Source organism: Protopterus annectens, chromosome 8.part0 (genome assembly GCF_019279795.1).
Source record: "Protopterus annectens isolate FY-2018-M chromosome 8.part0, PAN1.0, whole genome shotgun sequence".
Taxonomy (NCBI): Eukaryota; Metazoa; Chordata; order Ceratodontiformes; family Protopteridae; genus Protopterus; species Protopterus annectens.
The window spans coordinates 1,338,859,143-1,338,872,280 of NC_056741.1; the positions used below are offsets into that span (position 1 = coordinate 1,338,859,143).

Here is a 13,138-nt window from a genome sequence, read left to right on the forward strand (position 1 = left end):
CTGTAAATTCAGAGTTGGTGAGATTCAAACTGGGGGCGTCCAGTTATGCAGATAAGTACTTTATGAATATAACATATTTCCAGCAAAGTTATCTTTTTGTATATTAGTGCCCATCTTACACTATTTTGTTCCTGACTGTGTCATCTATCTTTTTTCTCTTCTTTCACAAGAAGCATTTTAGAATTAAACTTGATTGGTGTTCTCTTCTTAGTGACAGTTTGTTTTTCAATAACTGAACTGATCTTTCATCTCAGATGTATAGTTTATATGTAGGCACTGTAGGATTAACCTGCAGGAAAACTGCTAAGCATTTAAAAAAGGAATCATGAGTTCAATTATTTGTTAGTGAAAATCTTTTATTCTTGTGTGGTACAGAAATCAGTAAATGTTACTTACATGATCAACGTCAGATGTATCTGTAAAGCAAAGAAAGATACATTATCAGAGACATAAGAATTTAAATTGGAATATCTTTTGTTACTCTTTAATATGATTTGTTTTAAGATTAAAAAAATAAACATTTAAAGCACATTAATTAATAAAACCCAATAAAAATCACTAGTGGAGGTGATACTAGATTGGAGGGGTGAGAGCAGTGAAAAAGACACTGGATATTTGTTAAAAAAGGTAAGTTCTCTTTTGAAATGTGTTCAGTTGGGAATCCATGTAAGAGAGGGTGGGTAGGCTGTTTTAGAGTTTAGAGGTATAAATTAAGTATAGTGTTTCCCCATAGAAGTTGTATGCTTTTTGGGCTTTGGTAAGGTTTTGAGCTTTGAATCTGAAATCTCTTAGAGGTGTATATTAATGAAGCAGTGTGGCTAGTGACTGGCATTTCTTTGTTTGATAGAGGACATTTTGTGCAACTTTTAACTGGGTAATGTGAAGATAGCTAGGCAGCTCAACACAGTGATGAATTGTGTTTGGTAAGTTTGTTGAGAACTTAGCTATATTGTTGTAGCATTATTCTAGTTTTATCAGTTGTGAGGCATGTGAGATGGGGCAAAACATGTTAGGGAGGGTAGTACATAGGTGGATGCCATGGCTTTATGTGCATGACATGCTACCTGGAATCACCTGCCTACTGACTTCCAAAACCTTGAAACCATCAAAACCTTCAAATATGCACTTTGAGAATCTCTTTACATAAACTGCCTGCAACTGCAACCATGACAATGATTACATAATTTACCACCCTATATGACAGAGAATAGAATACTTTTAAGAAACTTTTCTCCGTCTCATAATGTGGCATTTTATACGTGTACATTTCCAATGTATATAGCAGTATATGTTTATGTATTATATGTCTAATTGCATTATATTTTATGCATAACTTGGATTTGTATCTTTCTATTTTTCTTACTTTGCTCTTCTCTTAATGCACTGTGTCTGTATCTTTTTAATTCCCTACATGCCCTGAATCTTATTATGTATTGAATGTTACCATTTATTCCTTCTGTATATGATGCAGTTGATTAGTAAGATCCTGTCAAGATTCGGATCTTCTTGAGTTGGTGATAGCTCAGGTAAATGTAAAAGAGTTCACAGCACCTATTGAAAAGAATAGTGGAACTTTCCTTATGCTCTGACCAAATTTCCCTTAGTAAGAGAAACAGCACCTCAGGTCTCCCCGACAGCAGACTACTAGTCTAGTGTGACTAATATGGTCAACAAAGGATAGATACATAAATACATAAAATAAAATATATTTCTTCTGCTCTTTGAGCTCAGGTTGTGACTGAAACTTGTCAGTAGGCCATCCCACTTACTTGTTGAACAAATATTCATAAACAAATACATTTGTTAGATACGATTTTGTCCTGCATAGAAGCATACATTTTTGATGTTTTTTTCCATGAACTGCTAGATGTGAAGAGTGAACTTAAGATTATCATCACTTGTTACTGGTAATAGTTTTGAATGGGATATAACCTCTGTTTTGTTGTTGTTTGAGGAAGTGATACAGGATGCCAAAACTACCAAATTATAACTGTGATATACTTTAACAATCACAGTCAGGTATGATGGCAGGGAATATCTGTGTATTACAGTACACAAAATGTAAAGCACACTTTAGTACTGTGTTGTGATGTTGTGTAACTGCTGGACTGTTGTTAATGGGAGTGGGCACAAAGAGAGTAGCTGAGCAGTGTATACAATCTGGTCCTTTGCACAGTTCATGAAGAATAAACGTTTGAGCTATGCTGCCATAGGGACTGTGATCTGTGTCTGTGAATCATGATCTTGAATGGCAGTGTACTAAACACATTGCAGACGGCATGTGTACTCCATTTTAATTCTGCACATTTTGTTTGTAAATTCTGGGGCCTAACTTTTCTTTAAATGTTCTAAAGTTGCTTGTTGATTTTCAGTCCATTTGAAAGGAATACCTTTTTCAATTAATTTTGTCAGCGGTGCATTTATTGTTCTGAGATCTTTAACAAAGTGTGCACTGTAATTTGCCATCCCAAGTATTTACTGATGCGTTACATCATGCGGTTTCTTAACTTTACTTGGGTCTGGAGTTAGACTTTGCTCTAAAAAGTTTAAAACACACAACTATAAGACTGTTTTATCAAAGGTAAATGTGTTTCTATTTAATGTCACTCCAAGTTCACTTTTACCTTCTAGCATTTTTCTCAGACTCTTGTCATATTCTTTAGCTGTTTTCCATATGCAATTAAAGTCAAATTTGTTTTTACTCAATAGCAGTCCACCTTTTCTTAACCTTTATAGAATTTTTCTAAGTGTTTTGCCATGTTCTTCAGCTGTTTATCCATGTATAATTATGCTGGTTCATACTAGGCTAACTGACCTTGTGACCATTTTAAGCCTAGCCAATTATCCCCTGTGAGATTTAAACCCTGTACCTTGTGTTTGTAAGGCAAACGCCTTAACCATTAGGCCACCCTCCCAACCCTGTAATTCTTTACATTAACCATTTCTGCTTGACTTGCTGTATGACATTGTGAAAATTTTCTGCAGTTAGTCACTCTAAAAATTAGTCTTCTAATCTTTATTATCCCATGTATTTACAAAATGTTGTGATACTTTGAATGTCTGCATGTAAATGTAAGTGATGGTTCCCTGATTTAATGAAAGCTTAATAAAAACTTTGCTTCATTTGATTCTTAATGACATCACTAGGTATAATAAATGTGCCTTTTCTTTGTATTGGTTTACTGCCTTGTCTCTTATCAGTGAATATACTTACATTATTAAGTTGCTTAGGATTTTGATGGTCTGACTATGGGCAATACCAAAACTTTAGATCCTGTAGCTTTTTCAATCTTTATTTCTTCAAGCTTCTTTTAACTGTTGTTCATAATTATGCCTTAAGTAGTATGGAATTGTCTTAAGTAGTCATGCTGCTGATTTCATGTGAGTTAGTATTAAAACTTACTTGAAAATGCTTTAGTTTAATATTCTAGTGTGTGCTTTATTGTACTCAGAGTCATGCAATTGCTGGAGTTTACCTCATACCTCACTGGCAGAAGGTAGCAAACCAAGCTTTGATGGGGCCTGAGTACCTCCTTCTCTCTGTCTCTCTGTAACACACACACACACACACACACACACACACACACACACACACACACACACACACACACACACACACACACACACACACACACACACACACACACACACACACACACACACGCACTCACACATGGACGCACACATATACATGTACGCACAGTATGTGGCTGTTCTCAAAGCTTCAGGTTCATGGCCTGTTGAGAGACTCAGGTTAAAGCAGACAGCCTGGAGTATAGCTGGAAACTGTAGAATTTATATTTTAAGGGGTGAAATTGATTGGGGGGGCTGCAGTAGGATTTGTAGGAGGTATGAAGTTAGAACAGTGACCATTTAAAATTTCAGTACCCCCTTCAATAAGTCCTGTAATGCACACAGTGAATGGCTGAAAAAATGGACTTGCATATACTAAATCCAAGATGGCCATTTCGAGTGTCAGCATTCAGTGTTGTGAGTGTTGACATTACAATAGTAAGCTAGTTAGGAATAAATCTCTACAGGGATATTAGCTATGGTCTATGAGCTGAAGTGGGGTATGCCACTGGAGATAAGTTCAGAACTGAACGATACATTACTTCAGTTTCATAATATAGCTGAAGAAAGCCTTGTGTTATTCTTCATATTGGTGGCCATTCTAAGTTCTTAACTGGCTTTGCACTCCCTGTTTGTTCATCTAAGGGTCTAGCTTAATGCTTTTAGATCAGTTCTGTAGTGAGGAAGAGGAGTTTTTTTTTTCTTTCTTAAATGTCATGAGCTTTTCCCCCTAAAGTATTGATTTATATGAGAGTTCCAGCAGACTGGCTAACTTTTGAATGTTTTACAATGTTTGCGGTGAATAGGAACTGTGGCTTCACTGCATCTACTCATAAAGGAGTAAGCTATGAAGAATGTGCAGAAGCAAGGCTGTTATGATGAATTGGATTATTTGTTGGAGTACGCCAGTTGTATTTATCCAATATACTGGCAGGCAGCAGGCTTCTGAAAAGTCCTGAAATATGACAGAGGTTTTGATGGATGAGGAAGCTTGCACTAAAGGTGATGGTTACTGACTGATGAAAATATAACCATGAGGTTGTAACATATGGGGTGGTACAGGAGAAGGAGTAGTTGGTAAGTATAAGATCAAGGAGGTTAGCACCGCTGGTGGAGGCAGGGACAGTTTACACTATAAAGTTAGTATTTACAAAATTAAGGAATCTCTGAGTGTGCTTATTGGTGGCTTTAGAGGTTGGAAGCTGATTGAAGCACAAGTGAAGTAGCTTTTTAAACTGCCTCAGATAGTATGTTCTTAAGGCAATGTGGAAGGGAACTTGTAGTAAACAATGATGTGTTCTGCAGGTTTGCTGAGATACACCTGGGCTCCTCTAAGTTCTAAGATGCTTTTGTGCAAATTCTGATATGAGACAATAGGGTTCTAATAAGTATTGATACACATTCACAGCTGTCACTAGTTCTGAATGCATGATATTCATGGACAGACTGTAATTACTGTTTAGAATCCAAATCTTAGTAACCAGAAGTATGGATGTGTATGAGGGTTAGGTAGGTCTGAAGCTAAGACATTCTGTATTTTAAACTTCTAGCAGTGAGTAGAGCAACCCTGATGGTGTTTGAGCTAAAATCTGCTAGGTGGGTATGCTTATAAATTGGATTTTGCCTTAGAAAGGTACTATGGGTGAAGCATAATTCTAGCCAGAATGTATAATCCGCGTGATGACGGATTCAGAGCATCCCCTGCTAAGTAGTAGGGTCTGTTGACCATCTGTTCCTAGGCTGAGATACACTAGATCTGCCTAGAATGACCTTAGTTAACTAGTCAGCCACTGAAGCCCATTGGTTTATTTCTGAACTTAAGCCACATTCTTATCACATACCAACTTGTCTCCCCAGCTGTCCTATTAACTTACTTCCTCACCACCCCATTCTCTAATGCCACATATCAGTCATATAATAAAGCACTTTAACTTAACCCCTGGCAGTATCTTGATGTAACACAAACAACTTAACACCCATCGTCACTGGTGACACTGACTGGAGGGTAGGAGATCATACCTAGAAGAATCAAGGGGAGGTGCATGCTGTTAAACAGCACATGTGCCACTGAGTTTGGAAAGATGGCAGCATGCCTATCAGTCCTCAGCCAGGCAGCCATTGTGAGTCAGCTGTCTGCCAATGTGGAGGGGTTATGAGAGATTGGTTGGGACCTCCATGGGACTGGTCCACTCCCTGATGCCCAGCTCTCACCTCAAGAGGAACCAGTGTGTTGATCAGGCCCATGAATGGGAATGAATGGTCTGGGGGGCTCTTGCACAAGTCAGTGCTATCTGGCTGTTACACCCAGGATGAATGAATGAGCCAATAGGGCACATGTACAGTAGCCAATTGGCAAGGTTCTGGGGAAGATAAGGCTATGATTGTATATATACCCTACAGTATATTCCAAAGTTTGACATTTTAAGACAGCACTTTTTATTACAAAATTTAATGCAAGGAAAATGATCCATACATTATAGTAAAAGAGCCATGAGCAATTTGAACAATGACCCAGTTGTTTGGGATTTGGGAACTTATGTGACCTAATTTTTGACCAACGTGAGTCTATTTGTTGTAAGAATGCTCTTCTATATTACACAGCTTGTATACAATGGGATTGTGTCTAGATCTAGGGATGTCATTGTCCCCCTTTACTCAGCCCTCATTAGGTCAGTCATTGAATATAATGCCCCCTTTGGCATGTATCTGTCCAGAAACATGCAGCAACTGAAACACTCACAGAGATACCCCACTAAAAGGATACAAGGCCTAAACAACATGCCCTACAAAGACCGACTCAAAGCTCTGTCACTATACTCGGTATTCTACAGCGGTTACCTGTGTATAGCATACACATTCACAATCCATTACTGATGGGTTCACTGCACATCAGCAAATCAAAAGGCATCAGAAATACTCAGCCTAGGGATCTAAACCTTTACTGCAATATCAACAGAATGCGTTTGGAGGGGCAGGTATATTTTGCAGAGGATACTGCTGCTATAGAACAGACTCATCTTCCTCATAAAACAAAGTTCATCCCTATCCATTTTCAAGTGCATCTTCAATCTACAGATGGGAAACAGAAAATTTACCCCAGGACTACCCCATACTACTAATGGACAGATAAAGCTCCTAAATGCTTTATCCCATGCATTGGTTTTCACAGATTATTTATGGTATGATCCCAATTATTCTCATTAGGAATAATATATAATTATCGACCATGGGATGGGTAAGGCCTATCTATAACCAAATGGGATAGGTTATTTTCAGCACAAGAAAGGATACTGACTAGGCTTAAAATGTCATGTGAGGGCAGCTAGCCTAGTACTTACCTATGAACCCCGGAACCTATTTACAGAAATTGTCTGATAAAAATCTATTCTAAAAATTCTTGTAAGAAACATACCAACAATATGCTAACAAGGTAATGTATTCTGTGGCTTTTTGTATAAATACATTATTGTAACATCAGTAGCTGCAGGGGACATTATTAGATAATTTGTGATGATTTCAAACTTACAATCTTTATATATCTTTCTTGATAAAATGTATTAGCACAGAATAAATGAAAATTCAACTTACCTTGTACAGTTGGTCTGATATTTGTATAATCTGTTTCTACTTCTCTCACTAAAGCTGCGTAAAATAAAATCAGTAAACAGTTAGTAACATTTCAAAGAAACTTTGTCTTTATCAATTTTGATTTTGGATTTCTCAAAAAAACTAATTATCAATGTATAAATCTAGCTGAATTGAACCTGATACATTTATGTGATCATCTTTAGAAAAGTTTTATGTTTTTCATCAGACCAGAGCTAGAATTCATAGACAGGTACTGTGTACGTGCATTGTTAAAATACTCAGGAGTTCACTGCAGAAGACAACTCACAGCTATAAGGACATTTCTACACAGTCTTCAAATCCCCTGCACCCTTCACATGGCTGCTACACATGCTAATTAGCACTACACTTTGTGCTATTTCTTTATAAATCCCAGCCTATGAATGAAGACATAGACTAAATTGCTGTCATGCATTATCTATTACTGTGTAATAATAAACATTTACATTTGTAAAATATAACATTACATGGCACATAATAAAGTGTATTACACAAATGAGAATGCATATCCAACACTTTTACTTTATTCAATGTCATCAGCTTTACCATATTGGGATAACATTAAGAAACCCTTGGAGAAAAAGAGCAACACCTTAAAATATGTAAACAGAAAAAACTAATGTATGCGTAATACCTTATAACCTTTGTCCTGTATAGCAAAGAACAAAATCTGTTAACAAATAATGATAGAGACAATCAATGCTTGTCTTCTGTTAAACTATAAACTAGAACATTGCCATTTTGACAATAATCAAGTCTTATTAAAAAACACTATTTAAAACTGTGTTGTAGAATGCTGCACAAAAAAGATATGGAAATGGGGGAGAGAAGAACTTACTAAGATACTGCACTATAGGAACGCATTTACAAATCTATAAATGCATGTCACCACCACAATAAAAATGAACTGTTGTATTAATCATCATTATCAGAGAGACATATAAATCTCACTGCAGTATGGACTTCAGGTTTTATTATATTGCTACCTTTCTCATTCCATAGATTTGCCAGTATCCTTATCCTACTAGTCTTTAATTTATTCTATATCAGACTGTGTATATATGCATGTGTATGTGTATGTTTGTTTGTGTTTGTGGAGACATACTTTTTCCTCAGCAAAATACCTTCTGGTGTATTGAATATGTCCTAATCACCCCAAATGCTGCCCTATACACAGCAGAATGTAAACCTACATTATTATAATCAATGTATTTGACAAGTATCTGTGATGCCTCAAGGTGTACGCCTGTATTTCTGTACATATGGGGTAGTGGCTGAGTTACTTATTTACAAATGCTGTCCCAAATCTGGCATCTAATCCTTCCTGGAAACTTCCAAACATTAGTGCACAGAGTGTGACTTTCCACCTCATTGGGCATGATGCATTGTAGAGTGGGAGCATGATGCACAATACAGTGAATGGATGATGTGGTGTACAGTAGGGGCATGATGCATTGTATGGAAGAGGCATGATACACAGCACAGTGGTGGCATGATGCCCTGCACAGTGGGAAGATGATGCATTATACAGTGGGAGCATGATGCATTGTAGAAATGGGAGCATGATGCATTGTACAGTGGGAGCATGATGTGCAGTACAGTGGGGCATGATTTATTGTACAGTGGCAGCATGACACATTGTACAGTGGGGGGATGATGCATTGTCCAATGGGTACAGTAGGGGCATAATGGACTGTACAATGGGGGCATGATGCACTTTACAGTGGGGGCATGATGCTTTGTACATTGAGAGCATAGTGCTTTGTATAGTGGGAGCATGATGCATTGTACAATGTGGGCATGAGACACTGTACAGTGGGGCATGATGCACCATATAGTGGGAATATGCTGCATTATACAGTGGGATTATCATTCATTGTACAATGGGGCATGATGCACTATACAGTGGGGCATGACACATTGTACAATGGGAGGATGATGCATTGTACAGTGGGGGCAAGATACATTATGGGCCATGAAGTGTTGTACAATGGGGGCATGATGGCTTGTAAAATTGAGCATGATGCATTATACAGTGGGGGCATGATGCACTGTACAGTAGGGGCATAATGGACTGTACAGTGGGGTATGATACATTGTACAGTGGGGGCATGATTCACTGTGCAGTGGGATCATGATGCACTGTACAGTGGAGACATTATGCATTGTATAGTAGGGGCATGATGCATTGTACAATGGGGCATGATACACTGTACAGTGGGAGGATGATGCACTGTGCAGTAGGGGCATGAAACATTGTACAATGGGGCATGAAGTGTTGTATAATGGAGGCATGATGCCTTGTAAAATGAAGCATAATGCATTATACAGTGGGGGCATGATGCATTGAACAGTAGGGGCATAATGGACTGTACAGTGGGTATGATACATTGTACAGTGGGGGTATGATTCACTCTGCAATGGGAGCATGATGCACTGTACAGTGGAGACATGATGCATTGTATAGTAGGGGCATGATGCATTGTACAATGGGGCATGATGCACTGTACAGTGGGAGGATGATGTACCGTGCAGTAGGGGCATGATGCATTGTACAATGGGGCATGAAGTGTTGTATAATGGAGGCATGATGCCTTGTAAAATGAAGCATGATGCATTATACAGTGGGGGCATTATACACTGTATGATGGGGCATGATGCATTGTAGAATGGGGCATGATGCATTGCACAGTGAAGGATGATTGTACAGTGGGAGCATGATGCACTATACAGTGGTGGTATGATGGACTGTAGAGTGGGTCCAGTGGGAGGATGATGCACTGTACAGTGACGGCATGATGCATTGCACACTGGGCTTTGTAGTAGGATTCCCCACTACCTTCAGTGTGTGTATGTCTGGAAAGTAATACCGTAAGATGTAGACTGGTCATGTGGCACTGAATAATTGCAGTGATTAATTGAGCTACAGATTCATCAAATTCACTGCATCCTTTTGCCCAAGATACATTAACGTCTAAGGTGATTTAAGTGTAGAATTCAGGTGGTCTTCTCACTCCACTGGGAGGGGCTTTACTCCCTCAGAAAAAATCGAGTTTTGTATGTCTACAAATGTGCCCTTTTAGATGTGGTTCAAACAACATCTCCAAATACCAGGTGACAAAATCCAACTTGACATTGCTATTACCCCATTAGGATAACTTGATGATACCTTGTCAGTGATGGTTTGCACAAAAAAAAAAATAAAAAAAAAAAAAACAAATTGGCAAACATATTAGTCTACATGCACAACTTCAAAGGACTGCCATAAATGCATCTGGTGCACAGAGGCACAGTTGAACCAGAGGATGTTATCAAGGCAAGATACACTGTAGAAACATCAGCAATATACAACCTACTATAATATGTACAGACTGATGCATAAGGATATTCAGGGAGTATAGCTTCAGTAAATAAAGCATACAAACAGGATGTGCCTGTGTTATATTGGCCATAAGGGACATCTCATTTTAAATTTATGTGTGACTGCACACAGTCAGGCACTTGCATAAATACCTCCTACCTATGTAGATCCATACTACAGGATCAGTCCTTACCTTGGGTATATCTATGTTTGGGCATTGCAGAAATACCTACCTGAAGAGTGTACCTGCAGCATTCTCTATTGTTCCTTCCTTCAAGGCTGCTTCAGATGTTTGTTTCGTAGCAATGCTAGTACATGGCTCAGCATGCAGGCATTGAAGAGGAATTGTTCTTTTGGCACTGTAGTTGACTAGTGACCAATTTGATTTGCAGAATCCATCATCCCCATGCTGGGCTGTCACAAGGTGTCAGAAACTCTTCATACTTTATGCATTATGGTATACAGAATCGCAAAGCTGGCCTTCAAAAGATTAACTTGCATCTATAAATGTGCAACTTGATGCCACCATTTTGACTTAATGTAAGGCTAAAGACCATGTGAGCTATGGATCTGCACAGGCTTCTGATATGAGAGAGGGTCTAATTCATGATTTGTTTGTGAATGCACAAGAGCCTATACAGTCTGAAATCATATGCCCTTATGAGATCTGTATGCCTCACTTGTAAGGGGCTGCTAAAGATTAAGGGGGTATAGACTGTGACTGCAGGATGTACAGTAATATCTTCTGCAGCATTTCATCTTGTAAAATTCTTCACCTCATTACGTTTGTTACTGTATACCTTGAAAGCCCATGAACCCCATCAACAATTTGATCCATAGTGCCTTTTTCAGGCAATGTTAGTCTTATAAAGCTTTCAAACTAAGTAAACAGAATCCAGACAACATTAAGGTATTATTACTCAATGCAAGAAGTTTTAACAAAAAAACTCCTCCCTACAAGCATGCCTTATAGTGGAAAACATTGATACATGCATCATCACAGACACCTGGTTCAAGACAATTGTAAGTATTCTAACAGGGCAGGGTTTAAATGCTTATTAGAAATTCTGGCCTACCACATTTAGATGTAGGCACTAAAGATGGCAGTGTCTCTATATACTTAAAAAAATAAAATATTTTATCACCAGACTATTTAGACAAAATAAAGACCTGGAACTCTTAACAATCAGCTTAATATTAAAAAAATCGTTATCATATCATAGCTTGATATAGGACCTTCTCTACGTCCCCCTTGGCCCTTATCTCCTACCTAATTAATATGGAGTCCCTGTGTATTAAGAAAAACACCATTCTCCCAGGAAACTTCAACTACCCTTTCATAAACTAGAAGATTTATACATCATCAAACATGTATGCTTAGAGATTTCTGGGCTTCATCAATACAAACTCCATGGACCAGTTAGTCCACACCCCAACCAGTGGGGTCAAAATCCTGGATTTGATCCTTACTGATAAGGGGCAGCTTTGCTCCCCACTAATTGTAAATTCCATCCTGGTCAAATTAAACAGCAGGTCAATCACATTCACCACAATAATGAAGCCTGAAGCATCATCAGGTACCTTGATATTACAGTCTAATCTACTAAACCTGAGTGATGACTTGGCTAAATTCAAAAGCCCCTTCCATCTTGATGACCCAACTGCTTATGCAGAATCCTTCACGGTCTCATTTTATGCATATTTAAATAGCTGCATAGATGCATCTGCCCCCTCAGGAATAAATACAACACAAAATTCAAAAATAAACCCTTATAGTGGATCCCAAATCTAAAGAGGTTTATAATAAAAGAAAAAAGAAAACTCATTGCACACAAAAATGAGTCTATCTTTCAAGATGTCAAAACACTCTTGCTAAATTAAACAAAAAACTTTGGACCATAACCAAGTCAGATATGAGGTAATAAAAGCCACCAAGGTGAAGGATAACTACAAAGCCTTCTTTCAGAATATTAAAAATGTCAGAAACAATGGCCAGCACTGTATAAAATTAATAGTAAATTATATTACATACTCAGATTCAGGGGACATAGCCAATCTACTAGTGGACAAAAGTAGCTCAATCATCATCCCCCTCTCCCCTCCAATATTTTCAGATGACATACCTACACATACACTCCCCATTCAAATCTCCCAAGAGCATGTTCTCACAGTGAATCTAAGGCCAGGAACACTACTTCTATCCAACCATATAATATGCCAGGCCAAAGCTAATGTTAAGGTTTTGTGGCTGGCCAAATCTGCAAATGACTGCAAACTTATTGCATCATAAATAGCCCAAAGGACACCGAGATATTCCAAGATAACCTGTCCCAAATAAATATCTGGTGTCAAAATCATGGACTAAAACTAAATGTCAAGAAGTATAATTGCATCCTTCAGCAGGCATGACTCACACAGCCCTGAAAGCTGATCCCATAGTTAGTGATCTGGTAATCTATATTGACAATGAGCTGTCCTTTGATCAACCTGTATCTGCTGTTGTAAGGAAGTCCTTTTTCATTGCACAGCTTATATCTAAAGGCATTGCATCCAGATCCATAGATTTACTTGTTCCAC

At 38.2% G+C, this 13,138-nt stretch overlaps 1 protein-coding gene across 1 annotated transcript in view; it reads right to left on the bottom strand.

Annotated features, from left to right (window-relative positions):
- MILR1 (mast cell immunoglobulin like receptor 1) overlaps positions 1–13,138 on the bottom strand; it is a 339,675-nt gene that overhangs the window by 40,779 nt on the left and 285,758 nt on the right. Inside the window, exons 10-11 of the mRNA XM_044079434.1 lie at positions 7,162–7,215; positions 397–416 (exon numbers count right to left, since the gene is read on the bottom strand). Of these exons, the coding sequence (XP_043935369.1) occupies positions 397–416; positions 7,162–7,215 (74 nt within the window). The remainder of the gene's footprint in view (positions 1–396; positions 417–7,161; positions 7,216–13,138) is intronic.